Here is a 26481-nt window from a genome sequence, read left to right as displayed (position 1 = left end):
CAATTCCAAACATCACCTGGTAGTCATAACAACAAGGGCACTCCTTAATCCCCAAAACCTACTTAACTTTCCCTCACCTCCTCCCCTCTGGTAACCATCAATTTGTTCTCTACAATTGAGTCTATTTGTTGCTTTGTCTCTTTCTCTTTGTTCCCCTTTGTTGGTTTGTTTTGTTTCTTAAATTCCACCTGTGAGTGAAACCATATGGTATTAGTCTTTCTCTGATTGACTTATTTCACTTAGCATTATACTCCCTAGCTCCACCCATGTTTTTGCAAATGGTAAGATTTTATTCTTTTTAATGGCTGAATTATATTCCATTATATATGAGAGTCAACCACTTCTCCACAAAATCCATCCTTACATTTTAAAATCTCTGCTTCCCCATCATAGTTGCATTCTAGTCACCAAAGTCTCCTAGTCTTGGAGACTTTGGCCCCAGGAGAGTGGGGACCTTGCTTGTCTGGTCATAGCTATTTTCATACCACCCAAAGCAGCCCCTGACACAGTTTAGGAACCCATTCTTATCTCCTTTGGGGACTTCTCTTTATTCAGTAGAGAGATCTGGTGGATGGCCATCAAAGAAATCATGGCTTTGAAGCAATTCCAGCTTTTGCCAGCCTGGGGAGCTTGAAACTAGGAATCAAATCTCTATACTCATTTCTCTAAAACCAGTTTTTAATGCAACAGAATTTAGGAGAGCATGTCACTCCATATACTTGAATGCTACTCTAAGCAATCAGGAAATAGGAATTTGTTGTTTAAGCAGTCAGGAAATAGGAATATGTTGTAGGACATCTCAGTAACTATTTACTCATTATGCCTGGTATATAATATGCAGTATTGACACAAATTCCAAATAATTCATTGGCATACACTCACCAAATTTATAAGCCAACAGTTGAGAGCCAGGCAATGAGCTGCTCATTCAGGTTGTCAAAGATGTACAAGAGTATTTGGAGTAAGGATGACTCCAAATAACAAGGTATGAAGCATTATAGCTGCTTATTGTTGTTAAACTCATCGAAAATAAAGTACTTTAAAATTTATCTCATTGACAAAACATTCTAACTAAATGAATGTTTCAAAAATAAATCGTGAATGTCATAAGATAGGTCAGAACAATCTCTCCATTTGCTATTATTGCATTGTTAAACCAAGGAGTTTCACTGCTTGGATTCATGAAGACTGATGAATTGTGGCATATGACAATGTAAATAATAGTTCTATACACCTTACAATAAAGAGCCAAAGGTTTTGCTACCTTACAGAATTGGTAATTGTCAGTCCTGGCTCCCAACTCACATTGCAATATTGCAAGATAACAACTAGGAAGTTATTTGAGGTTTTGGACTCACCTTTGGGAGCTAAAAGTGAAAAAAAAATGGGCAGAGTTGAAAGAGACACCCTTATGTTCAAATCCCAGCTCTGCCCTTTACTAACTGCACTTCCTCAGGCAATCATTTAACTTTTCAGTCATCTGTGAGATGGTGATAATATCACAGTTCCTTTCTTTAAGTCTTATTCATTAGGCACCTACTATATGTCATGTATGTTAGACCCTAGAGAGATAGAATAATGCCTAGAGTAGTAGGCAAGAGAGGTGAATTCCTCCTCTCATGGGTCCATATAGACCCATGGACATTTACTTTACTCTATGGATTAGAATCCAATATTATGATTATAATTATTTTTCTTCTCTCAACTCTTGCTGCTTTTGCCACTGGCTTCATCAGGTTGAGTTTTGAGCCCTTTTGGTTTGTCCCCATCCTTTTTTGAGTGCTTTGCTCTTTTCTGACTCCATAGGAGGAGATAAAATGTTAAAAGAGCAATTACAACAACATAGCACTACCATGCTTGAGGTGCTTTCACCTAATAGGACTGACTATACTCTAAGCTTGTGGGATAAAGGAAGGGCTAGGGAGCTGGGAATAGTAAGACTGGTGCCTATTCCTGTGTACCATGCACAGGGGAGTGGACAGAGTGTGCAGGGGAACTGAAAGAGAGATGCAGACTAAGTGCTAGTGTGGCATGTGGCCAAAAGACAGCCAAGTGGGGCTAGATGCTGCAAAGGGTGTTAGAAGGCAAGTTAAGGAGCTCAGACATCATTTTAAGGGCAACTGAAGCTTCTAAGCATTTTAAACATGGAAATGTTTAGGATTAAACTAGATTATACCTAAGATAATGTTTTGCATATAAGAAGCATTCAATAAAGGGTGACTACAGCTGCCATCCTGCTGCCATATCCACTGATACTGTTGCTACTATAATTACTGTTGCTGCTACTAATACTACCACTACCACCACCACTGCTACTGCTTTTACTGCTACTACTACTACCACTGGCATTGTTGTTACTCTTATTGCTACTTCTGCTGCTGCTGCTGCTGCTATGACTATTACTACTTTTATGCCTTTATCCCCATTTGGGAAACTATAACCAAAGGGTTTTTTTTTTTTTTTTTTTTTTTTTTTAGGATTTATTTTATTTATTTGAGAGAGAACAAGCAGGGAGAGGGGCAGAGAAAGAGGTAGGGAATACTCAAGCAAACTCTCACTGAACATGGAGCCTGATGCAGGGCTTGATTCCACAACTCTGAGATTGTGACTTGAGACAAACTTAAGAGTTGGATGCTTAACTCACTGAGCACCCCAGGAGCTCCCAAATTTTTGCTTTTAGCGAAATGTTTGCATATCTGAGAGCCTCCAAATTGGATACTAGCCACTCCATTACCCCCTCTGTTAATTTATAGGGAACTTGTTCAGACTCAATGGATGTAGTATATGAGAGTCTGGGGAGTTGGTCCAAGGTCCTTCCAGATTTGAAGGAGCTCCAGTCTGGAGAAGACTGGTCTACACATGAAGTTAGGGCTCCACCTGAATCTTTATTGCCTGCTACCATGTTAGTCTTTGGTTCATAAAAAGGTTATTTCAATCCAAATACATTTGCTTCTTTAGTAAGCATGTGTTGAGTATCTACCACATGCCAAGTACTATTCTAGGGGCTGGTATACAGTTAGTACAGGGTAAATCCTGGCACCCTCAGAGCTTACATTGTTAGTGAGCAGAGCATGAAAGGGGTGTCAAAATAATATATTAGAATATCTCTTTTTTAAAATTTATTTTTTATTTATTTTCAGCATAACAGTATTCATTGTTTTTGTACCACACCCAGTGCTCCATGCAAGCCGTGCCCTCTCTAATACCCACCACCTGGCTTTCCCCCAACCTCCCACCCCCCCACCACTTAAAACCCCTCAGATTGTTTTTTAGAGTCCATAGTCTCTCATGGTTCACTTCCCCTTCCAATTTCCCCCAACTCCCTTCTCCTAATTCCCCATGTCCATCATGCTATTTGTTATGCTCCACAAATAAGTGAAACCACATGATAATTGACTCTCTCTGCTTGACTTAATTTCACTTAGCATAATCTCCTCCAGTCCCGTCCATGTTGCTACAAAAGTTGGGTATTTGTCCTTTCTGATGGAGGCATAATACTCCATAGTGTATACCTCTTTTGATTTGTTTTAATGTTGAACTCATCCTTAGCCTAGTGACAATGGCCCCATTTTGGCCACCCAGGTGGACACAATGCTCTCTGATCCATACAGGGGTGTCATAACAGGAGGTGGGCCTTCTTGAGGCAAACACTGGTAATGGTAACTTCCTTGGTGATCATCTCAGTGCACTGCAGGGACCTCCTTAAGAGGATTTGCAGGTAAAATCTTCTGGTGTTAAGTAGACAGTCCCAGAAAGAACTGTTTGCTAAGAAACTATGAACAAAAGGCAGTAGTAAAAAAGAGCAAGCAAATAGAAGGAGGCAGACCCAGTTTTCCTAAGTAAAAGCTAAAGAGCTGTCTTTTCAGATTAAAAACACAGATGTCGTGAAAAGAAGGGCCATCTGTACCCCAATGTTTATAGCTGCAATGGCCACGGTCGCCAAACTATGGAAAGAACCAAGATGCCCTTCAACGGACGAATGGATAAGGAAGATGTGGTCCATATACACTATGGAGTATTATGCCTCCATCAGAAAGGATGAATACCCAACTTTTGTAGCAACATGGACGGGACTGGAAGAGATTATGCTGAGTGAAATAAGTCAAGCAGAGAGAGTCAATTATCATATGGTTTCACTTATTTGTGGAGCATAACAAATAGCATGGAGGACAAGGGGTGTTAGAGAGGAGAAGGGAATTTGGGTAAATTGGAAGGGGAGGTGAACCATGAGAGACTATGGACTCTGAAAAACAATCTGAGGGGTTTGAAGTGGCGGTGGGGTGGGAGGTTGGGGTACCAGGTTGTGGGTATTATAGAGGGCACGGCTTGCATGGAGCACTGGGTGTGGTGAAAAAATAATGAATAATGTTTTTCTGAAAATAAATAAATTGGAAAAAAAACAAACAAACACTGAGCCACCCAGGCACCCCAAAATTGGAATAATATTAACTTAATAATAATATTAATTGGTAATATGCATTGAAATTTCTTCTATGTCTTTTCTTGATTTGATAGCTTATTTTTTTTAGTGCTGAATTAGGTTAATTAATAATATTGATAATACTGTGAGGATTAATTTTTTGTGTCAATCTGGCTGGACTATGGTACCCTATTTTTGGCTAAATGCCCACCTTAATGTTGGCTGTGAAGGTAATTTTTAGATGTGATTACCATTTAAATCAATAAACTTTGAGTAAAGCAAAAAAAACCCAAAACATTAGGTACTAATAAGACAAGATCTGACGAGAAATCAACCTGCCACATTTAAGAGTCTCATGAATGGGATTAGTATCTCACAAAAGACTCTAGCACCTTGTATCATGTGAAGACACAGTAAAGCCAGAAAGAGGGTTCTCACCAGATATGAAATCTGCTGGTGCCTTGATCTTAGGTTTCCTAAATTCCAGAAACATGAGAAATAAATGTTTATTGTTTAAGCCACCAAGTCTGTGGTAGTTGGTTACAGAAACTCAAGTAAATGAATACAATATATTTCCATCCTTTGTCATTAACATTGAACTTCATACTAGATATATATTTTACTCTAAGATATTAGCTAGTGATTTCAATCCTATCCCAGGGGATGAGGAGTGTGAGCTCAAGCTTTTTCTCCCTCGACAGAGATGCATTATGTAAAAATTTGAAGTACACTGGCTTAGACTCACCCCAGTCTTACACTCATTAAATGTATGATTCATTTGATAACACTTATGCCAGGCAACATGTTGGAAGCTGGGGGTGCTGAGATGAGTAAGACACCAACCCCAGCCTCAAGGGGCTTTCACACATGCACACACACTGCATAATACAGTGTGACATGTGAAATGCCAGTAAGTTCCTAAAGGATGAAGTTCTGTGGGTGCAACAAAGGAGGTGGTGGGGAAGCAGGGAGGGTTCAGGGGATAAGGAGTTAAGTCCTAGAGGAGATGAGGCTTAGTTGCCATTCTTTGAGGCAGGCTTCTCCGATGAAAAAGAAGCAGGCCACCCTGAGGCATCAGTTCACTCAGAATCAAGGAAGATCTAGGATGTACAGCATACTTCAGGGACAGCAACATGTTCCAGGAGGGAAGCTGGCAACCTGCAAGCTATTGACAAGGGAACATGTTTATGGCCACCAGACTCTGTCAAATTGTCCCACACACATCCCATTGCCCAGGGGCCACACAGCCCTCCTAGGCAGCTGAAGGACTATAACAAATGCCAGATGAACTTCCCAGAAATTACCTACAGACCTTGTGGTTTCCAAGTGAATCTCACTGTCCTGGGAAGGAGAGTGCCACACATCTCCATGAACATACTGGCTTCATGGGGAGCCATCTAAATTGCAGTTTCTTTCACCTCAGTCCTACCCCTAGACCCTCCCCTGGAGGCCACTACAACTGTGATCTGGGCCCCTCATTCTCTTAATTATTTCTAGCCTTTATGTGTCCATGTGTGAAGAAAAGATTAAAATTTTTGCTTGTTTTTAAAGGTTATAAAAATTATATTCATAATATTTTCTTTTATAGTAAAAAGTAAATATGACAAAATAGTAAATTACCAATTCTTATAGTAGTAACCTGGCTATTTACTAGATTGTACTTTGTGTATTTTACATTTTAAAAATATTTTTATATTTTTATTTATTTTGTAGTTCTTGTAGATCATCTTATTAGATGGCTTAGGATTTTCCAGTAAAGCTCAGGGACCCCAAGTGGCTGACAGCCCTGCTCCTTAGCTCCATTCCGTTAAAAGTTCAGAATCCAGACTTTCTTAGCAACTCCTCTGAGACATTTACATGAGAGCTTAGCAAGGGTGGGGCAAGTGCTCCCTCTGAAGCTGTCAGTGTGGTCCTACCCACAGAGCGCATGTCACAGGGGGCCATGCGGACCTGTACACTACACTGATCTCTTTGGATTCCTGTTGGCCTTATCCTGGCTCCAGGACAAGGCATGAAATCATAGGGCATTTTTGCCTCACACCTTATAGCACTTTGGCTCCTATGCACTATGTGGCAGGGTCAAAAACATGCCGACGGGGCTGCCACATTCAGTTTGAGTCCTGGCTACACAATTTCTAATTATGTGAGCTGACCAAATTTCCCAACAGACTGAGAATGGAAATATCAGTGCTAATATGACCCTGAATGACATGAGGCTTATAAAACCCTTGACAAGTTGGTGATACGATCTTCCTCTAGCCGTCATCCTGCTCTCTGTGATGGAGTAAAAAATGAAATAGACCTACTCTCCCTTCAGGACCAATAAAAGTACTTCTTCTTCCTAATGATAGTACTGTATGGGTTAAAAAAACCCTTGTCAAAATATTTGTGCTTTTTCAGTGGAGGAGACAGTATATAAATACAAAAGAGCATGTTCTCTCATTTTGAGGTGCAGGAAGCCAGTCTGCCAAGCATTGGATGACTTGACAATATTGCACCATCTACAATTGACGTCACTTTTCCCTCCTGGTTGCACTTCAGGTCATGGTATGTCTCCAAAGTTGGGATAAACATTTCTGGAACACCATTTAAAAAATAATAGTAATTTATAGGGTGCCTGGGTGGCTCAGTTGGTTAAGTGTCTGCCTTCAGTTCAGGTCATGATCCCGGGGTCCTGGGATCCCTCCCAGCATCAGCTCCCTGCTGAGCTGGGAGCCCACTTCTCCCTCTCCAGCTCCCCCTGCTTGTGCTTGCTTTCTCTCTCTCTCCCTCTCTGTCAAATAAATAAATAAATCTACCTTAAAAATTAAAAAAAATAAAAATAATAGTAATTGAAATCATCTTATTTAAAAAATGAGTGTCTCCAAAGAGGACCTAAGAATGAGAAAGATATCACAGAAGTTAGGCTTAAAAAGAGGAGGGAGGTACTGAGGAAAGGGGAACTACTGTCAAGATAGAGCGGGGGAAGATGCTTAGGAGTAAAGTTCTAAAAAGCAACCATTTCCTGCTGAACTGAGATTTTCTGGCTCCTAGAGATTTTTTTAGTTTTCCAGGGGGCACAGAGTAGCCCCCAATGGAAGAGCAGTCACATTCTTAAGGGGAATAGTAAGAACAACAAACAACAACTGCTCCTCTCTGAGATTCTGAGAGCTGCGTCCATTAATCAGTTCTGGAGAGAGATGAACATAAATAATTCTAAGAACACTTCCCTTCTCCCATCATTGGAAATTAAAATACTTATCTCTGGAATAGTTTTTTTTTTTTTTAAGTTAAATTAGGGGAGGAGGACTTCACTTACATTTCCTATCCTTGAGACACAGAGAGAAGTTAAAGGGAAAGCCATAATCTAGTATTCTACTCTACTGTGTGAAATACAATTTGATCTGGTATTTCTGAAGAGTGTTTAAATACGCAGATCCATGACCCCAGATAGCACTTCTGAAAAATAATCTTAAGGAGAAAATCACTCGACTTGTAAAACTATTGTGTGAGGGTGTGCAGGGGAGTGCTGTACATACCAGCCCCCTACACAGCCTAATTTCCTTTTGTGGAGATTGACTTTCTTTTTTAAAGATTTTATTTTATTTATTTGAGAGAGAGAAAATCTCTAGGAGACTCTGCACTGAGCCTGGAGTCCAACTTGGAGCTTAATCTCATGACCCTGAGATTAGAACTGAGCCAAAACAAAGAGCTGGACTCTTAACCGACTCTACCACCTAGGCCCCGGAAATTGACCTTTCACCTCTCATGAGCAACCATGTTTGTCTTGTTTGCTGAGGTATGCTGACCTAGAAGACTGAATGGTATATAGTAGATGTTCAGTTAATACTTGTTGAGTAAAATGAATAACACTGAAAAAATTGGCTGCAATCTCAATGACCAAAAAAAGAGAATCTGTCTTCCCAGGATTTAGCACAGAGTAGAAACACATTGATGCAAGCAAGGAGGTCAAGCATAAGATCTTGGAATCCTTTCTAGAATGAAGGAGAGCAGGTCAGAGAAATGACTGAGTCTCCAGCTGAGGCAAGAGTCTTTCTGAGCTTCTCTGTAGAATGGAAAACATGCTCATGGGATAGCATGGTATATAGTAGATGTTCCTAAGTATTCACTGTATTAGTTTTGGTGTCAAACGTTTGCATTAGTGCAAATCTAGTTGTTAGCAGGTTTACCCAGGCTTAAAGAGTTTAGGCTGAAGGAAGCTCTACAAATTTGAGTAATAAGAAATCAAGAGGTTTTGACTTGGTAAAGGTTTGTTTCATGCAGATGGTGCTGGCTTGATTCCTTTCTCAAAAGCATCCTTTGCCCCATTGTTGGCCACTTGAGATCTTTCTGTCTTGCTCCAACTTCACAATAGGGCTTAAAAAAGGAGAGAATATAAATCAAGTAGATTATAGTTATCAATCAGTGTGGGTTTTGTAATGATAATATAGAATTAGACATATTAACAAGAACTGTCACCCTATACTTTTGGGGGTAAAAACATCTGCTGTAAAAAAATATCTCTACTATATCATTTATATAAAACTCTACCATCTATTTATCTATCTATGCGTGTACATATCTGTGTACCTGTCTCTCTACCTACCCAGAGAAAGAAATGTTCAAGAGATGTTAAGATTGCTTATCTCTAGGTGAAGAAATGAAGAAAATTTTTTACTCTTTTCTTTTATTTCATATACATATATACTATTTCAGTAATTAGCGTATGTCATTTTTATCCTTAGGAAAAAACTCTACTTGTTTCATTTTCTCCTTTCTTCCACTATGATCCTCTGCCTTTTTTCTCAAATTTCACATTATCATTGAGATCAAATGATAATTTTCTTATTTCGCTTAACAAACCTCTAGTTTTATTTTAAGAAACACACATTCATGTGCACACACACACAGACTAAGGTTTATCATATTCTTGAACTTCAAATCCAGGTAGGTCATTTGATCACTCAGTTGAATCATCTGTCTTGGAATGACTGAGCTGGGACACTGCCATGAGAAGTTATAACTTTTTTTTTTTTAACAAACTGTACTTTTTTAGAGCAATTTTAAATCCACAACAAAATCAAAAGAAAGGTATAGACATTTCCTATATGAGAAAACTTGCTTTCAATCCTGGCTGTACTACCAGCTGTGTGGCTCTAAGCAAATTACTAAACCTCTCACAGGGTAAGTATCCTTTACTATAATATAACACAGATACATAAAATCTATCTGGCGGTGATGAATAAATGTGTACAGAGTGCTTATGGCAATTCTGAGTAATACATGTATGTATGCACACATGTGTGTATGTATATATTGTATGTTTTATATGTTAACACATATATGCATGCATTTGTGCATGTCTCTACAGGCATGTTGTGTGTGCAGCTGTGTGTATACATGTGTGTGCATGTATTATGTGTGCATGTTTTATGTATGTACATGTGTTTGTATATGGATGTATATTGCCTCAGTTTACTTCCACCACATATTTCTGATGTGATTTACTATTAGTGTAAACAGAAGGTGCTAATGATACTCAGATATTAAAGGGCATTAAAATGTAGAGGAGCTGCCAGAAGACTCCCTTCTGCTCCCTCTCTCCTCTCCCAGCATACCTACTCCCAGTCGTCCACCTCCTTGCCCTTCTCTGTCCCTGCCTGCATCTGGCAGGACTGAGGTGGAACTGCTCACTGGAACAAAAGAGGGGTCAGAGTGAGGAGAAGTTGCCCAGGGAAGCTAAGACTCCACTGTTTATTTGTTTAATTCCCAAAGGTACTCTCTGCCAAGTATGGTTTACTGACTCATGTCACATCAGTCTCCTTTTATGTTGTCAAGCTCCAAACAGAGTACTTTGTTTCTAATTCATCATCATACAAAACTCAAAAGACCTAAGAGATAGAATTCCTCCTCTTGGCATCTCAACTACCCTAGAGAAAAAAAAATCAAGCAGTCAGTGAGTCCCTGGTCTCAGATGAAACAAAATATTTTAATTCTGGCTAATTTCTTCTTATTCCCAAGAGGGGTTTTATGCACCAAATGCTCGTGATAAGAACCCTTTATTTTTGTTTTTTCAGATCTGTTTTCTTTTTATCTCTGCCCCTATGAATCAAGATTAAGAATAACACAGTAGATTCAAAATTCTGGAGCTGAACTGACAAAATATAACTTGAGAGCGTAACATTGGTGGTGATGTCACAAAAATGATGGTGCAATTTGTTGTTAAGTAGACAATGTACTTTATTAAATGCCTTTTAATAATTTAATTATTAATTATTAATTATTAATTATGAACCTTCCAATAGTTCCTGCAGCTTCCTGGGAATTTATGTCGTATAAGTCATCACCACTTGCTTATTTTTTGTTGTTAAATTATCACAAACAGATTGTATTGAGATCTCAACCAGGAAACAAGAATTGTGTACTCTTCTTTTCTTGTTCAGTGCAACCTACCAAATAAGACTTTAGAAGGTTTTAGAGTTTTCCTAAATGGTAAAATCATCATCATCATCATCATCTGTTTCACAAATGAGTTAATATTTTAAACATACATAAAAATTAGACAAACAGAACCCTAATACAAAGACATGTAATGTACATCAAAGGGAGGGTTTCCATCATGCAACATTTGGTTGTATACATGTAGCCTGATGATAAATGAAAATTCAGTGACATTTAACTCTAGGATTCTCAATCTCAGCACCACTGACACTGTGGTAATTCTGTGTCGTGGGGGCTGCCCTGTGCACTGCAGGCTGCCTAGCAGCATCACTGACCTCTTTCTATCAGGTGCCAGTATCAGCCCCCATTTCAATGGATGACAATCAGAAATGCCTCCAGATAACCCCCAGTTAGCCCAGTGTCAAACCACTGGTCCAATCTACCAATGATTAGCCCTCAACTCCAATAAAGGACAAACCAGGTTATTCAATAAACATGAAAGAAACACTAATACTTGCTATGCCAAAACTGTACGCTAGGTGAAGGAAGCCAGACAAAGAAGACTACATTGTATGATCCCATTTATGTGAAATATATTGCAAAGGCAAATCTACAGAGATAGACAGTAGCTTAGAAGCTGTCATTGTTGTGGGTGAGAATGAGTTAACTGCAAATGGTCATGAAGGATCTTCCTGGGATGACAAAAATGTTCTGAATCTGGATTATGGCTGCACAACTTGGTAGGTGTACTAAAAATCACTGAATTGCATATTTCAGATGGATGAATTTATGGCTTGTAAACTTGATCTCAATAAAGTTGTTCTTTTTTAAATGGAAAAATAGGAGGATAAAATATATTGCAGAAGAAGAGAAAACATGAGGAAAACCCAATTCCATAAATTTCCTTTAACTATGGGAAGTAGTCACCTAAAAACAGAGAGATCAGATTCCCCACATTCTATAAACCTAAATGACCGTTAGAGCAAGCCACAATATTTTGCTGGCCAGACAGCTGCAACGTCTGTTAGCACCTGATGCAACTCAACGGGCTGTTTAATTAGTTCTGGTGTGTATCTTTCTATGGAAAATAAAGTGTATGCATGGTCACCCATGTTCAACATGGCAAGAAAGAAGACAGGGTGATTATTAGGGGTTTGTCTTACAAGACATTCTATGATTTCTGTTAGCATCTAAAATAATTCACATTCATGATGAAACATGCCTAGTGTGACATGATATATGAAGTGTAGAAAGGTCTGAAACCACCCAGAATCTCCCTGTTGCCCATTCAAATCTCTGCCACAGTAAAACAAACAAACAAACAAACAAACACTCTTCTTTGGTATGCATTAAATGACAGCTGTCGTTGCTATTCAAAGAAATTCTGGGGACTCACTTATTGTAAAAGGACAGCACATGTCTTCTTGGAGAATGTCCAGTTGCTGTTTAAATTATTTACTGTATAAAATATGCATTCTTTGCTTAGAGGTCTAGTCATTTTTAGGGGGTTCATGACTTGTCTGGGGTGTTAGCAAAGGTGGGGGGGAACCTTCCCTGTCAAGTTAAAAATATTAACTTGGCCAAATATACAACTTTAAGAGAGGCAGCACTTGAAATTTCTAGAATCTTCAGCTTTGATGGAGCTAAGAAAAGAGAGAAATGGGTTAGAATTGGGCCTTCTGGATGGTTATCCCAAGACTTTAATCTGGCAAATTTTTTGCATAAAGGAAGGTATTGACAATAAATTAATCCTCCCCACCCATCCCCCCATTCACCTAGAAACTATGGGATCATGAAAGGGAAGAGATAATTTCAATAATTTAAATTTCCCCCAAAGGCCACACCACAAAAGATACTTTCTTCTTTTAACAACTCTATGTATGCTATGTTACAGAACATTACAATTCTGAGAAATTCTGCCCCTATGATTCAGGGCTAGTAAACCAGAGACATCATATTCAACCTGAGCAAGAAGGCAGCCAGGAAGGCCATATGTCCAACCATGATGCTTGCCAACATTTCAAGAAAAGTATTTGAAACAATAAATAATTCTAATTAGGCTCAATTTACAAACTGGAGTCTGAGAGCAGGAAGGATGCTGATCTACCTGATTAAATCCCACCAATTTCCTAGAAAATGTCATGTAGAACATTCTCTTTGATTTTTGCTGATCAGCTATGATAACAGGCACTGAAATATTATCAGGAGAACAGTACTTGCCCCCACACATAGTCTGTGAAATGTACAAACAATTTTGCTAAGCAGGATTCAGGTAACAAACACATTTTAAAATTAAGCATCTCCTAAAATATGGAACTAAGGAAAAAGTGACATTGCTAGAAAAGAACCAAACATTTTTTTTCACCTGAAATACTACTTTTTTTGTTAATAAATAAATATAAACATCAAGTAATTTTGAAAAATTTTCTTTCCATGTATTGACAGTTGCCATGCTCCATAATCAGGTAAAAAAACATATTATTTGGACAAAATAGAATCTTAGTTACCTAAGTGGTATAAGTTAGGTTATTTTCTGAAATATGAAGTTGTCTTTTACTTCCAAAGAACATAATAGTATTCTGCTTTTCAACCTTAGAGTTTTAAACTTATAGAACCAAAGTGTAGGGGTATTATTTCAACATCTTGACTATGTTTACCTTAGCTAAGAGAGTCAGAGATATATTCACCATTATACTTAATCATTGTTGTTTAAAATATTTACTCATTGTCTCTCAAAATGGTTGCCATTAACCACTTTTCAGTTACCCCATTGCTTCTTCTCCTACTCAAACTTTTCTTTGGAAAAAGTTGACTCTTTTCTGTGGAACTCAGAAGTTTTTTGGGGTGTTTTGTTTTTGTTTAGGAAAAGTTTTAGGGCAAGACAATTTTTACCTCTGGACAAGAGGACATTGACTCTATGGACTTTTTTAAAAAATTAATTTATTTATTTGAGAAGGAGAGAGAGAGAGCGAGAGAGAGCATGAGTTTGGGGAGGGGCAGCGGGAGGAGTGACATTGCTAGAGAAGAACCAAACATTTTTTTGGAGGAGGAGAGAATCCTCAAGCAGACTCTCTGCTGAGCATGGATTCCTAATGTGGGGCTGGATCCCTGGACCCAGATATTGTGACCTGCGCTGAAACCAAGAGTCAGATGCTTAACCAACTGAGCCACCCAGGTGCCCCAACTCTGTGGTCTTAATGGTATATTAATTATAGCTGATGATTTGATATTAAACTGAATAGCTGTCAGTGGTCCAGAATTATATTTCTTAAAAAGTGTAACTACACATTTGATGTCTAACTATAGATGGTGACCAACCCTTCACTCCCCCTCACAGAGTCCCAGGAGCACATGGGTACTCCTTCTGTGTGAGCACCTGCTCCTGATCTGGATCAAATTCCCTGCTGTTTGCTCAGTTCTTGGGCCACACTCCCTCACTCCCACTCCTGTACAGCTTTGGCTTTGCTCCTTGCTTCTTTTCCACACTTTTGTCTTTCTCAGTTCTTATAGCTTGGTTTTTCTTTGCTTTTCCAGCAGTGCTCCCAGACAGACCCCATCTCTATCTGCTGCCCCTCCTAATCTAGATGTCACCCACTGGCTTGTCCAGACTTCTTCAATGGATCCTACAAAACCAGTTCAAATCCATACACTTCAAAGATAAGATCAGATTAAAGTCCTTGAGAAAAGGAATTGTCTTGCATAAATGTATCATGTAAAGACAACATTCCCTCATAGTCTAGTTAACTGTGGCCTCTTTTACTATTCGTTTCTGCATTAATTCATAAATCAATCCATTGAGAACCAACTATGTCATATGATAAAGTTGCCTCAATCTTTGTTTCTAAATTATTTTGGCAGGTTATCTTTGTGTTTTGCTCAGATGAAGAGCTCGTCCATTGGTTCCAACATGGTGTAGTGCAAAGAGCACTGGACTAAGAGTCAGAACTGAGTTCCATCTAGATCTGGATCTGCTAGTTAGCCCCTAAATATGGATGCTGGTAATCCCATAGATTTGTTGGGAAAATGAATTAATATATGTGAAGTACTTCCTAGGTGGAAAATACAAAGCATTATAAGATTGAATAAAAGTAATTTTTCTTTTATTTGGGTGGGGGGGCAAATTTTCATAATCTCAGAAAGAAGCTATTGGACAGAAAATTGAGAGTCTAAACTTTTGCTCAAGAAACCTGAAAAGATGTTGTAAACTGAAACAGACATATATACCTGGATACTGTTCATGCATAGCACTGTATGAAAGACACTTCAGATCTGAATCTGAAGTCTCCCTGGGGACCCTGCTCATCAATCGCGTTGTTCGATGTTAGCGATGTTAGCTCACATCTTTTCTAGAGAGGTGGGATTCCAGTAACAGACACTGTGTATCTCTAAAAAGTTGCTTTAAACAGCCATTTCAACTGGTACTGTGAACTTTGTTCAGAGCTAGTTTCACAGCAAACAATCAGCATCAAACTCTTCTGAGAAATGAGTGTAAATTGTGAGAAAGGCAGTGAATGAAGAAATCCAGGAAACAGAATAAGACTATCAGATAGTAACTGCCTGGATTTGAGTGAAAGGTGACAAGGTCAATGATAGTCTAAGAAATATATAGTAATTTAAAAATCAAAGCCACAAGAAGATATGTGAAGCCAGCAAAGTATGGATGGACTCTGGTTGAGGCTGCAGAAGCAATTCACACAAGGAGACCCTTTCATCTGCACCCAAAGGCAGTCTTCAATCCTCTTGAGTAGACATGTAGGCTCAGCTGGGCAGGAGTCTGACCCATTGCTGCACGCACGGTGGGGCTGTCAAAATTTTGGATTGATTGACTTAAACACACAAAAAAGGAAATGAATATGCTAGCCTATTTGTTTAAAATGCAAAATAGCAATAGATTAGGAGGCTGGTGCGAAGGCCTTGATAATAAGAAATTTTAAGAGACTAAGACTGAATTCTCAAACATTTGATTTTATTCTTATTTTTTTTTAAAGAAAGGCTCAGAAACAAATGATGTCAACATGTAGGGAAAATTCTGAAGCTCCAGGTGCTAAACCAGGTCCTGTCCATTCCACAGAGTGCTCGCATTTCTGCAATTCCCAAAGAGGCAAAGAAGGTCCCAAGTACATTTCTTAAAAATTGGGTTGGTGGGCAGGAAGGACTCAGTGAACAGAGAGGCTTTTTATTCACAGATTGCTGGTCCAGAACATAAGAGATAGCAAGCATGTGGCTCCAAGGAGGCACATTGGCAAGGAAACAGGAGAAAAGTTGCAGGAGTGAAAGCACAGATTTTGGTGCCCTGGAGTTCTGGAGCTGTAGGGCAGAGAGGGGAGTCAGGGGACTCTTGGCTGCAGCGGGGTCAGGGGATCAGGGGCTGAAGCCATGCTTGCTGACCCAAGGAGTGTAGCAACCACCTAAATAAAGCAAGGCCACAAAAGGCTCTGACAACAGGCAAGGCTGGGAGGAGCAGAGAAAACTACAGGATCAGTTATTTGAACAAGAGTTCATGGTAGAACAGAATATGAGCACCTACTATGCACCAGGCCCTGTCTTCAAGAAGCTGAAGGTCCATTGGCAGAGGCCTATACTTTATGTTAGAGAAATGGACTTAATGATTTTCAGCACAGGGGAAGGACAAATTTTATGACTCGGGGTCATCAAAACTTCACAAATATTTAAATTAGGTCCCATCAGCAAACATGGGGGTGGGGTGCCTGGGTGGCTCCGCCGGTTAAGTGTCTGCCTTTAGCTCAGGTCATGATCTCAGGGTCCTGGGATAGAGCCCCATCTCAGGCTCCCTGCTTGGCGGGGAGCTAGCTTCTCCTACTGACTCATCCCTCCCCCAGTTTGTGCTCATTGTCTCTCAAATAAATCTTTTTTTAAAGATGTGTACTGTGATTTTTGCAATAGAAGTAATCTTAATAAATTATATACATGGGATTATTTTATATCTGACTCTATGAAACATATTAAGGGAAGTGGCAATTTAAAGACACACAAATGGGCATTCTTTGACAAAGAGAAAAGGGGAAACTTTAGTCTCCATTAACCTCTTCTGAAATGTAGAATTTCTTATAATGAGCCTCTTAATGGAAGGAATACCCACAGGAGAATAGCACAGGGAAAATAAGACAGCTTTCTCACCCAGTGTCCTCAAAAATAACCACAGTAATCTTTAATTATCTTTGAAGACAGAACACAGAAAAAATCAAAGAAACATGTGAAAAGCTGGAGAATTTTCATTATCTTTTCACTGCTGTCTCTACATGGGAAATAAAATGGAAACAGTTAGCCAAATCTTAGGTGGTAGGATATGTGTTAAAAGTAAATTAGAATAAGGAACAGGCTCTGAAAAACAATCTGAGGGGTTTGAAGGGGCGGGAGGTGGGAGGTCGGGGTACAGGTGGTGGGTATTATAGAGGGGTAGGATTGCATGGAGCACTGGGTGTGGTGAAAAAATAATGAATACTGTTATGCTGAAAATAAATAAATAAATAAATAAGGAAAAAAAAAAAAAGAATAGGGAGCAGGGCACCCACTGACACAGGCTCTTTGAAATCATACAGGTTTTCAGGGCCTCCATTATTGCTTAAGGAGAGAGGACTGATACAGAATGAAGAAAAGTGAAGCACATAAAAATGTGTATTGTTTTTCAAGAAGGACCTTGTGAACTTAGAAGCATACTTGTGCATTTGACACCCGATACTCTGTTATAAGTAGTGATCATGGAATGAAAAAAGAATAATAAGGGACATTTTATGCATGCTGTAAAAATGTTCTTTTATTGAATTTTATATTGGTTATGTCAATAAATAAAAACAGAAATATCACAGTAAAATGAAAAAGCCATGTATGAATACTTTTTAGTTACAACAATGTATATGTTGAAAAATGGGGGAAACATATATACCTAGATGTTGGTCTGTGACATTAAGGAGTAATTACAATTTGTTTTTGAGCCTCCTCAAATTTATCGATGACTTCGTCAAAACAAAACTTCTCCTTATGTTAGATTTGTCAATTGATCTTCACTCTTCATGGATCATAGAATACTTGCTTTATTTTGATTTTGAAAAATTGCTTTCCATGCCCAGCAGGACACTCTCCATGGCCTGCATTCATGATTCTGTGCTCCACATACAAGTAGTTAAGAAAGGTGTTAAACAAAAAGATAAGATTGGGAGAGATGCAAAAAAAGAAGACATTTCACATCAAATTCCATAAATAGCACATCTGTATTTCTTTGGGGCCAATTCTGGTGGTCTTCTAATATGTCTGCAATCAAAAAATTGTAAGGACAAGCAAAAATCCAAGTGGCCACTCAGAATGCCAGACTAAAGGGACTGCATGTAACATCCTTGGGTATGTCAAATCTACTCTGCAAGTGCAGAAATGCAATTATCACAGTTTGGATTCCAGATCTTTCTGAATTTATTAGAAAAGAAAAAACAAACAAACCCCCCCCCAAAATAATAGAGAAGCTGATTCCCTATATCCCAGTCCCGCCCATTAACTGGGAGTTCTCCACATTTACTTCCATACAGAACATGCTGTTAATAAAGGATATAATAAAAACATGGACATTTTAAGCTTATGCATACATTGTTTAGACTTGGAACTTAGATCAACAGGGGACCTGGGTGGCTCAGTCAGTTAAGGCTTGGACTCCCAGTTTTGGCTCAGATCATGATCTCGGGGGTCATAGGATCAAGTCCCAAATCAGGCTCTGTGGTCAGTGGAAAGTCTGCTTGTCCCTTTCCCTCTGCTCTTCCCCCTGTTCTCTCTCTTTCTAAAATAAATAAGATCTTTAAAAAAAAGAACTTAGACCAATAAAATAATTTTTTTGGGAGGGGTAGATATATTTTATCACTGGAATGGTTTAAGACTGCTGGATCTGGCTGGTAATAAAAGACAGATTATCTTTTAGTTACTTGTTATTAAAATTTGTTTTTTTCAGGGGTGCCTGGGTGGCTCAGTGGGTTCAAGCCTCTGCCTTCAGCTCAGGTCATGATCTCAGGGTCCTGGGATTGAGTCCCGCATCGGGCTCTCTGCTCAGCAGGGAGCCTGCTTTCCCCTCTTTCTTTGCCTGGCTCTCTGCCTACTTGTGATCTCTCTCTCTCTGTCAAATAAACAAATAAAACCTTTAAAAAATTTTGTTTTTTTTTCAATAAATCTCTGGTGGCTACTGAGGCTGCAATCATTGTGAGGAGGGACACTTGCAATCCCTTAACTCCTGGTGTTGCTTTCAGGCTTCCTCGACAACCAGCTCTAACCTGAGAACTGAGGAGAGAGAAATGAGGGAGGAGTGAGAATGGGACAGGAGGACAGAGAGGAGGACAAGGGGAGAAAGGGAGAGGAGGCATGGGGAGGAAACAAGGGGAGAGGGCTTCTAGTTGCCAGAGACACCCAATTGACCAAGCTACATTGGAGGCTCCAACACTGGAGTTTGGGTGTATTCTGGGTAGCCCTGCTGTGTGCGACACTGGGGAGAAGTATCTCTGCAAGGCTGCACTTTAGCACCAGGTGTCCCTGGAGAGTGTCAGGCTGTCTTTCCCTGCAAGCATGGTAAGTGTCACTGAGTTCTGGCCTCTCAGGGCTCCCTTGCTTGGCAGCTCAGGCCATTCTTCTGGGGCAATCAGTCATGCCTGCCCTTAGGCTCCTCTGGTGGAGAGAAGGTGGGACTATCCTATAGCCTGACAGCTCCACTGGCCCATAAGCCTCCTGCCCTCCTGTCACCAATAATCTTTTGTAACCCTAACTCTGTTTCTGCTTCTGGAGAAAGCAAACCAGCACTGTCTGTCACTACTTCAAGATGGTCATTATCTATGTTGCCTCACTTGGTAGATTCATCTTTGGAGAGGTCCCATGGGGCATCTGGTCCACATGAGTCCACATGAGCCTGTTTCCTTCCTAACTGCTCTACCTTCCTGCTTCCAGCCCATTCTGATGGGCCCAAATCAATCCAAGGCCCACCCATATCTGCCCACAGTTTACAGTTCAGGACAAGATTAGCCATTTTACTTTCCAACCTTCACCCCCCTCATAGTCATCTTCTCCAAGACAGGTCCTGGACTCCAAGTACACTCTGTTCACTCCTGTTTGTGCCTTTGCTTGCATGTCACCCTCTGCCCAGGATGTCCTTCACTCTTCTTCCAAGTTTTCCATGCCCAGCAGGACACTCTCCATGGCCTGCATTCATGATTCTGTGCTCCACATTTGTTCACAGAATATTTGTGAATATACACAAGGCTCTCTCCAGCTCAAAATCTGAAGGCAAGGCTGCCCTGCCTAATTTGTCCTTTCCCTCATGGCACATAGTGCTAACTCTGTAAGCATCTCATGACATAGTTTTCCCAGTGAGCCGCAGGCAATATGTAATGATTGAGGCACTGCAAACTATCCTCCCTCCTCTTCATGGGCTTCAGTACAGGGGGTAGGGACCTCTCACATGAGCACAATTTGTAGCAGAGGCTCAAATGTCATGGCTGATGGCCTTAATGTTGAGGGTGTCATTTCTCCAGAGAGGCCATAGGAAAGCACAGATCAGCAGGGGCATACTGGCAGACATGGATGCTTCTAAAAGCTTTCTAAAGATGAAAGCAGTGAGTCACAGGCCAAGCTCCAGATAGCATACTTCAGGACAAAGTGTGTAGGAGAACCCAGGCTCCCCACTCATACCCACTTTTAGTATCAGCTTGTTGACACTTAGATACTTCTTGGAAGCTTGTGGCACTTCCTCCATCCTATCACTGTGTCTCCGCCCTACTCCCGGCTGAGCACCAGGGCTGCCTATTGTACAGTAATCACACTGTTCTGTCCCCCATGGACATAGCATGCAAAATCCTCTGCTGGCCAGCTTCCCATTAGGTACAGGGAGATAGGACAAGAGGATAATAGATGGGAAACTTCTACTCTGCTTCCTCCAAGTCTCCCTTACTTCTTAAAGACCTGCCCTGCTCAGGCACCCCTGCATGGCTCACTTTTTACTTGACTCTAGTAACTCCATTTCTCAGCCCTGGCCCTCAGCCCCAGGGGTTGGAAGGAGGTCCTGTCAGTCTCTGGTTGCTTTGACATCTACTGTTGCTTTCCACGTCTCTGTCCTTGATGAATATTTCCATGTGAGTTATTTGACTTAGGTGGCAGCAAATCCCTGAGCTTCTTGAAAAAACTTCACTGAGGTTCCTCTATTTGTATAATGATGGCACATCAAGGACAGAATACCATCTGCTTAAAGTACCAGCACTCTCTTTCCTTTTCCTGTACACACATGGGCCATTCTATATTCTTGCAAAGGGCCTCCTGGAGCCCTAGGGTATCTCAGTACTCTGCCTGCTACTCTAGGCTAAATCAGAAATACTCAGTCAGAGGTATGTGTGGCAGCAATAGTGTACACACAATGGCCAGGCTTTGATGGAAAGAAAAAAGAAATGCCTTTCTCATGTGCCTATTTAACTATACTTACCTATCTTCCACCTTAATCTTCCCACTCGGCCTCTAATCTAACATAAACCCACCTTCAGAAAAAAACTTGAACATGAGTACACATGACTGTTAGCATTTTATTAGCTTAGCCTCCCAGGGGTAGTGGCATTTTGAAAGAAGTAGTGACATTTAGGGACACCTGAGCCAGATTCCTTGGATTACAATCCTCACTTGGTCACTTTCTGGCCCTGAGACTGGGTAATGCTCAAGTTCTCTAGAACTTAGTTTCTCCCATAGTAAAATCTATCCCATAAGATTGTTGTCAGAAGAGATTTCAAGAAAAAGTCTCAATGCCAGCTTCTCTCCCACATTAAGTGCTGAATAACTGTTGACCATCAAGAGGCTGATTGTCTTGTAACCTACATGGGAGCTCTTCACAATTAGAAAGGCCTTTCTAGACACATAAAATGCTACCCAGGAAGGCTATGAGGCTGTCTCTGGGCATATCACTGTGCCAAGACACATGGTGTCCTCTAGCTCTGCTCATCTCTTCTACAGAGCTTCTTTACTCCAGTCTTAGAAGAAGTTCCCCACATGAGTGGGTTGCCTCCTCTGGGACTTCCCCAAGGTATTCCAGAGAATGGGGATTAAAACGGACCTTAGTCAGGCCTGTCTGGCCTGTGAGTATGGTGGCTGCCTGGTCACCAGAGAGACCTTGGCCTCTCATCTCCTCCAACCTACTCTATCAGGACCTGTGCCTTTCTGCTCTTGGAAGGTGGAAGATGATGGGAAGGGGTTCTGGCAAAGCAGAAAATAGGCCTGTCTGCTGTAGGATAGTGAATTATCAAGGCATGAAATGGGCTTGAGCCCACATCTTCAGTACACCTCTGGGATGCACCTGATTTTGGGAGATTCATGAAGGCTTCTGCAAACAGTTGAGAAATGGTCCTCTCCTTTCACACCTTCCTGCCTTTCTCTCTGCCACCACATCAGTGTGGCTTAACACAAACCAAGGAGAATCCAAACATCTGACCCCTGACACATGACAAACTTCTCTAGGGACTCCCATTCTGAGGAAGCTCGGTGCTACTTGGGTCTCTTGCCTTGAAGGGCACACCCTTTGCAAAGCAGAAGGTGACATTTCTTTAGTGCACATGTGAGGGTTTTTGATTTTTATTTTCCAAAAAGGCTCCATATCAATGCCTTGGGGAAACCCATAGCCAACAAACAAAAGGCAAACCTGCTCACCAGAAAGTATGGTTCCTGTTTGTGCTGGTTTGGCCACTTCTGGTGAAGGGCACAAGAGGCTGAGGGCAAAGCACTTGGTGATCGATCAACAGACTTGAAGGGGAGAGAGGGACCAACACCATGTTGATGGCAATGTTCCATTCATGACATATTTGCTTGTCACTGATATGTGTCCTGGAAGACTGAGAAGCTAAACGGGAAGGCCACTGTAATGAGGCCTCCTTGGGTCAAGTTGGGCAAATAGACAAATGGTGTGATCAGCATAAACTACATTATTTCTAGAAGAAATTGTTAACCCCACAAAAATCAAAGTTTTATTTTATTTTTTTTACCTCTGGCTCCTATCTAGTTTTCTTAAGTAGGTCTTTGAATAAAGGATGTGCTCAGGAACAATCCCATTCAATATATCTCCTAACCCCACCTCTAACTAGTCAACATCACACTCAGAATGTTGAACTGCCTAGTAATTTCAGTCACCTGCTAAAATAGCTCTTTTGACACCAGACTCTAATAAGTGAACTGGAAACTTCAGGAAAATTAACTGCAAATTACTAACTCCTGATCAACAGTTTGCATAGATATCCAGAGCCAAAATAAACCTAAACTTGCAGATGTTCAAAAACGGACTGGCAGTTCTTTCCCCTGATGGAAAGAGACACAGGCACAGCACTTGCAACATTTAGTCGGATGCTTATTAGGTGGTTAAGCCTTAGCTGCAAAATAGATACTAATTTTGATTACTAATTTTGGTACTGCCTGAACTAATTATGTCCTGTTACTGCAGTGACAGGTCTCAAGATCTAGAGTGGGGATAGGAAAACAAGAGCAAAGTGTCAAGATCAGTCTGCATGATGAAATGTGGCCAGTGCATTACATGCATCCAAGTCCATGACAGTCTCAATGAGCCCAAGGCCTCAGGAGACCCTACTAAATTCTAAGAAGTGAATGATTGATATGCTCAAGCCTCCAGTGACAAGTCAAATGCAGCTTTTTCCCCCCTCCTTCTTTGTAGTTTCTCTCTTTCTCTGGGCAATAAAAAGGAAAGGGAAGAAGAACTTCCCTCTGAAGTCTTGGTGATTTCTTGTTAAGTACATATATAAATGTAAGCATGTTGAAAGCACATTCTTAATAAAATTATTAATAACTTAGGGTCAGGATGGGAGGAGTCATCTAGTGTGGGATCACAGGGTTTTGATTTTTAGTGTGTTCCCTATTTTTATGACTGGATACTGGTGTGCAGAGCAGCCCTTCGTGACTAGCTCTAGTTGTGCAATATGGGCTCTGACATTTCTTTGGGTGCCCCAAGTACCTGCCATTTAAGGTACCCGAGCTCAAGTTACCCTTGATGTTGCACACATGACTCCCCTGAAAGCTAAGGATTTCTCTAAAACTAATAAAAACATAAGACACAGGTGTATGTGCACACACACACAGACACACACACACACAGACACACACACACATGCACACAAATCACCAGATTTTATAAGCCGTCTCTATGCAAGAGGAACACAAAACAGACCCAGAAGTTGGAAGTGAGGTTCCCCGCTAAGGCAGAAACTAGAAAGAATAGGCACCCAATAAATAAGAAAAAAAGCCACTAGTGGGAACCTATCCCCACAGAAAAGCATAAATGCTATTGAAGACACATAAGGATAACCAAGGTTAATGAAGGTGCTCTAGTATTGCAAGGAGCACTGGGTGTGGTGCATGAACAATGAATCTTGGAACACCGAAAAAAACAAAATAAAATTTTTTTAAAAATGAAGGTGCTCTAAAAACTTGATTTAAGTCCAAGATCACCTTGGGCAGAGAGAGTACATAAACTTGATGGTCCACTAGACCCTGGAAAGGTAACCTCAGGGAGCAAAACAGGAGCCTGGTAGAAATACCACTTAAGTATGTTATGGGAATATCAATCTGATTATGGGGCACACCAGATCAGGATTATCCCCCACCTCCTGCCAAGGCTCTTAGCTCCATGTCCATCTCATAAGACAATGCCTAATGATTAATTTGGCTTCCTCCAAAATCCTCACAATGAAAGAGAGATAGCCTAGTGAATAAAATTGGTTTTCATAAAGCTACTTTTTTTTTTTATCTTTCACAATAAATTATAAAATTGGACATTTGAGTTCCACATTGTTATGAATCTAGTTCCTGGGAGCCTGTCCTGGGTGCATGGATAAATTTGACCTAATCTGCAAAGCTGGGATGATTGTCCTTGGAGGCCCCAGGTCTGGCAGTCCCCTTAAATCTAACCTTGATATTTCAGAGCCCACACACCGACATCAAAGGAAAGGAGGATGTTGACATAAAGGACCATTGTGTTGGAAGCAAGATTCCAGAGTGTAAAGGCCACAAAACCCATAGTCCCCCACATTCAATCCAGTACTGAGCGCATTTGCTTCTCTCTTCCCAAACTCCCTCAAGCCCAAATCTATTTGCCTTCTTGGTCCCTCTTCATCTCCATCACCATGACCCTGTTCAGGGCATCATCTTCCATCACCTGGATGACTATAACAGCTGTCCCGACTGGCCTCCAATATGGATCCTCCATTCTTCACCTACACACCAACCAACCATGGTACCTGCTTGCTCTAGCAAGTTCAGCCAGCCCCCACCTCTACTCATTACATCTGCATAATGGAATGCATGCTTCTTGTGAGGTTCTAAGCTCAGAAATCAGCCCTGTGGGAAGCTGGCAGGGCATGACCTCTGAGCTTGATTAGCTCCAAGGGCTAGTATAAGAAGTAAACCAATTACTGAATACTAATATATATACAGATACTAAGCAATGGTATCAACCTGGCTGACAGGGCCCTTGCTTGTGTGTGCAGTTTTGTCTGTATCACTTACTAACAGTGCCCACTCCTTGGTTCTTGCTTTAGTCACACAGAGTGTCTCAGGGTCATCCCAGTGCACTGTGCTCCCTTATGCCACCATGTTAACACACATGCTGGGTCTCTGCCTGGACTCCCCTTCCTCCCACCATGCCCAACTAATTTTAGCTCTTAAGCTTGAAGTCTCAAATTAGGTATTACTTTTTCCAAGATGCCTTCCCTGAACACTGCCTTCCTCACCCTGAAACTGGAATGGTTTTTCTCTTCCCTTCCCCTGCCACATAGCACCAGGAGCACCTATACTAGTCCTTATGACCCACTCTGTAATTGTCAATTTTCCTAACTGCCAACTCCACTGATGGGGCCCCAATCAAACTCCCCAGGGAGAAAGGGGTGTGTGGGGGGTTGGAAGCAACCAAAGAGAGGTTCTGGCTTCACTAGCCATTGTGCTTTGCTGCAGGGGTGCTGGTTCTCCCTTGACCCTCATTAGAGCCTTATAAACGTCTATGTTCAAAGTGCAGGGGCAGCTCAGCTCCTCCCTCTCACTTAACCCACTGATTCGGAATCAAAAGATCAAAATTCAAGCAAAGCAGAACTAACATTTTCAGTTTTGGTTGTATTTTTTGGCCTCTTTGAGACGCGAATAAATAAAATAATACCCTCTGTGAGTTTATAAAGCTTTGCAGTGATAGTTTGTAACCCACAGAACACCAGACAATTATTAGAGGATTATTGTTGGTGCCAGATCTGGTCCTATGGCAAGAAGAGGGGGACAGGAAAGGATGTCAGGCTGTGAGGGGGTGGGTGACCCTACTGAACTGAAGCCATCATCCAAACACCTATTTTCCTAATTCTGCAATTCTGCTACCTCATGTCCTACACACAGCACAGAGGTCTTGCTGAGGCTCTGTGCTTTTCCACAGAGACAAGGTTCTGGCACACCCTCACGAATGGGAAGTGGAGACATCTCAGGGCTTTTAAGGCTGGCACATGAGAGTACTCAGAGGTTCCTACAACTGGATTACCTGGGCTACATCTAGACAGGCCTGTTGAGTCAGAATAAGCATTTTAATGACTGACACTGATGAGTGAATATTATCCCACACCGGCAGGGGCTGCTGCCAGTACAGAGGG

General features: G+C 40.9%; 1 protein-coding gene across 1 annotated transcript in view; it reads right to left on the bottom strand.

Annotated features, from left to right (window-relative positions):
- Nucleotides 1–5365: 5365 nt before the first annotated feature.
- DUSP22 (dual specificity phosphatase 22) overlaps nt 5366–26481 on the bottom strand; it is an 86967-nt gene continuing 65851 nt past the window's right edge. Inside the window, exon 8 of the mRNA XM_044257761.1 lies at nt 5366–5585. Coding sequence (XP_044113696.1) covers nt 5521–5585 — 65 coding nt within the window. The 3' untranslated portion in view covers nt 5366–5520. The remainder of the gene's footprint in view (nt 5586–26481) is intronic.

This window comes from Neovison vison, chromosome 1, assembly GCF_020171115.1.
Source record: "Neovison vison isolate M4711 chromosome 1, ASM_NN_V1, whole genome shotgun sequence".
NCBI classification, from domain to species: Eukaryota; Metazoa; Chordata; class Mammalia; order Carnivora; family Mustelidae; genus Neogale; species Neogale vison.
Note: the sequence above shows the minus strand (reverse complement) of the source record. Positions and strands in the feature narration are given on the sequence as shown.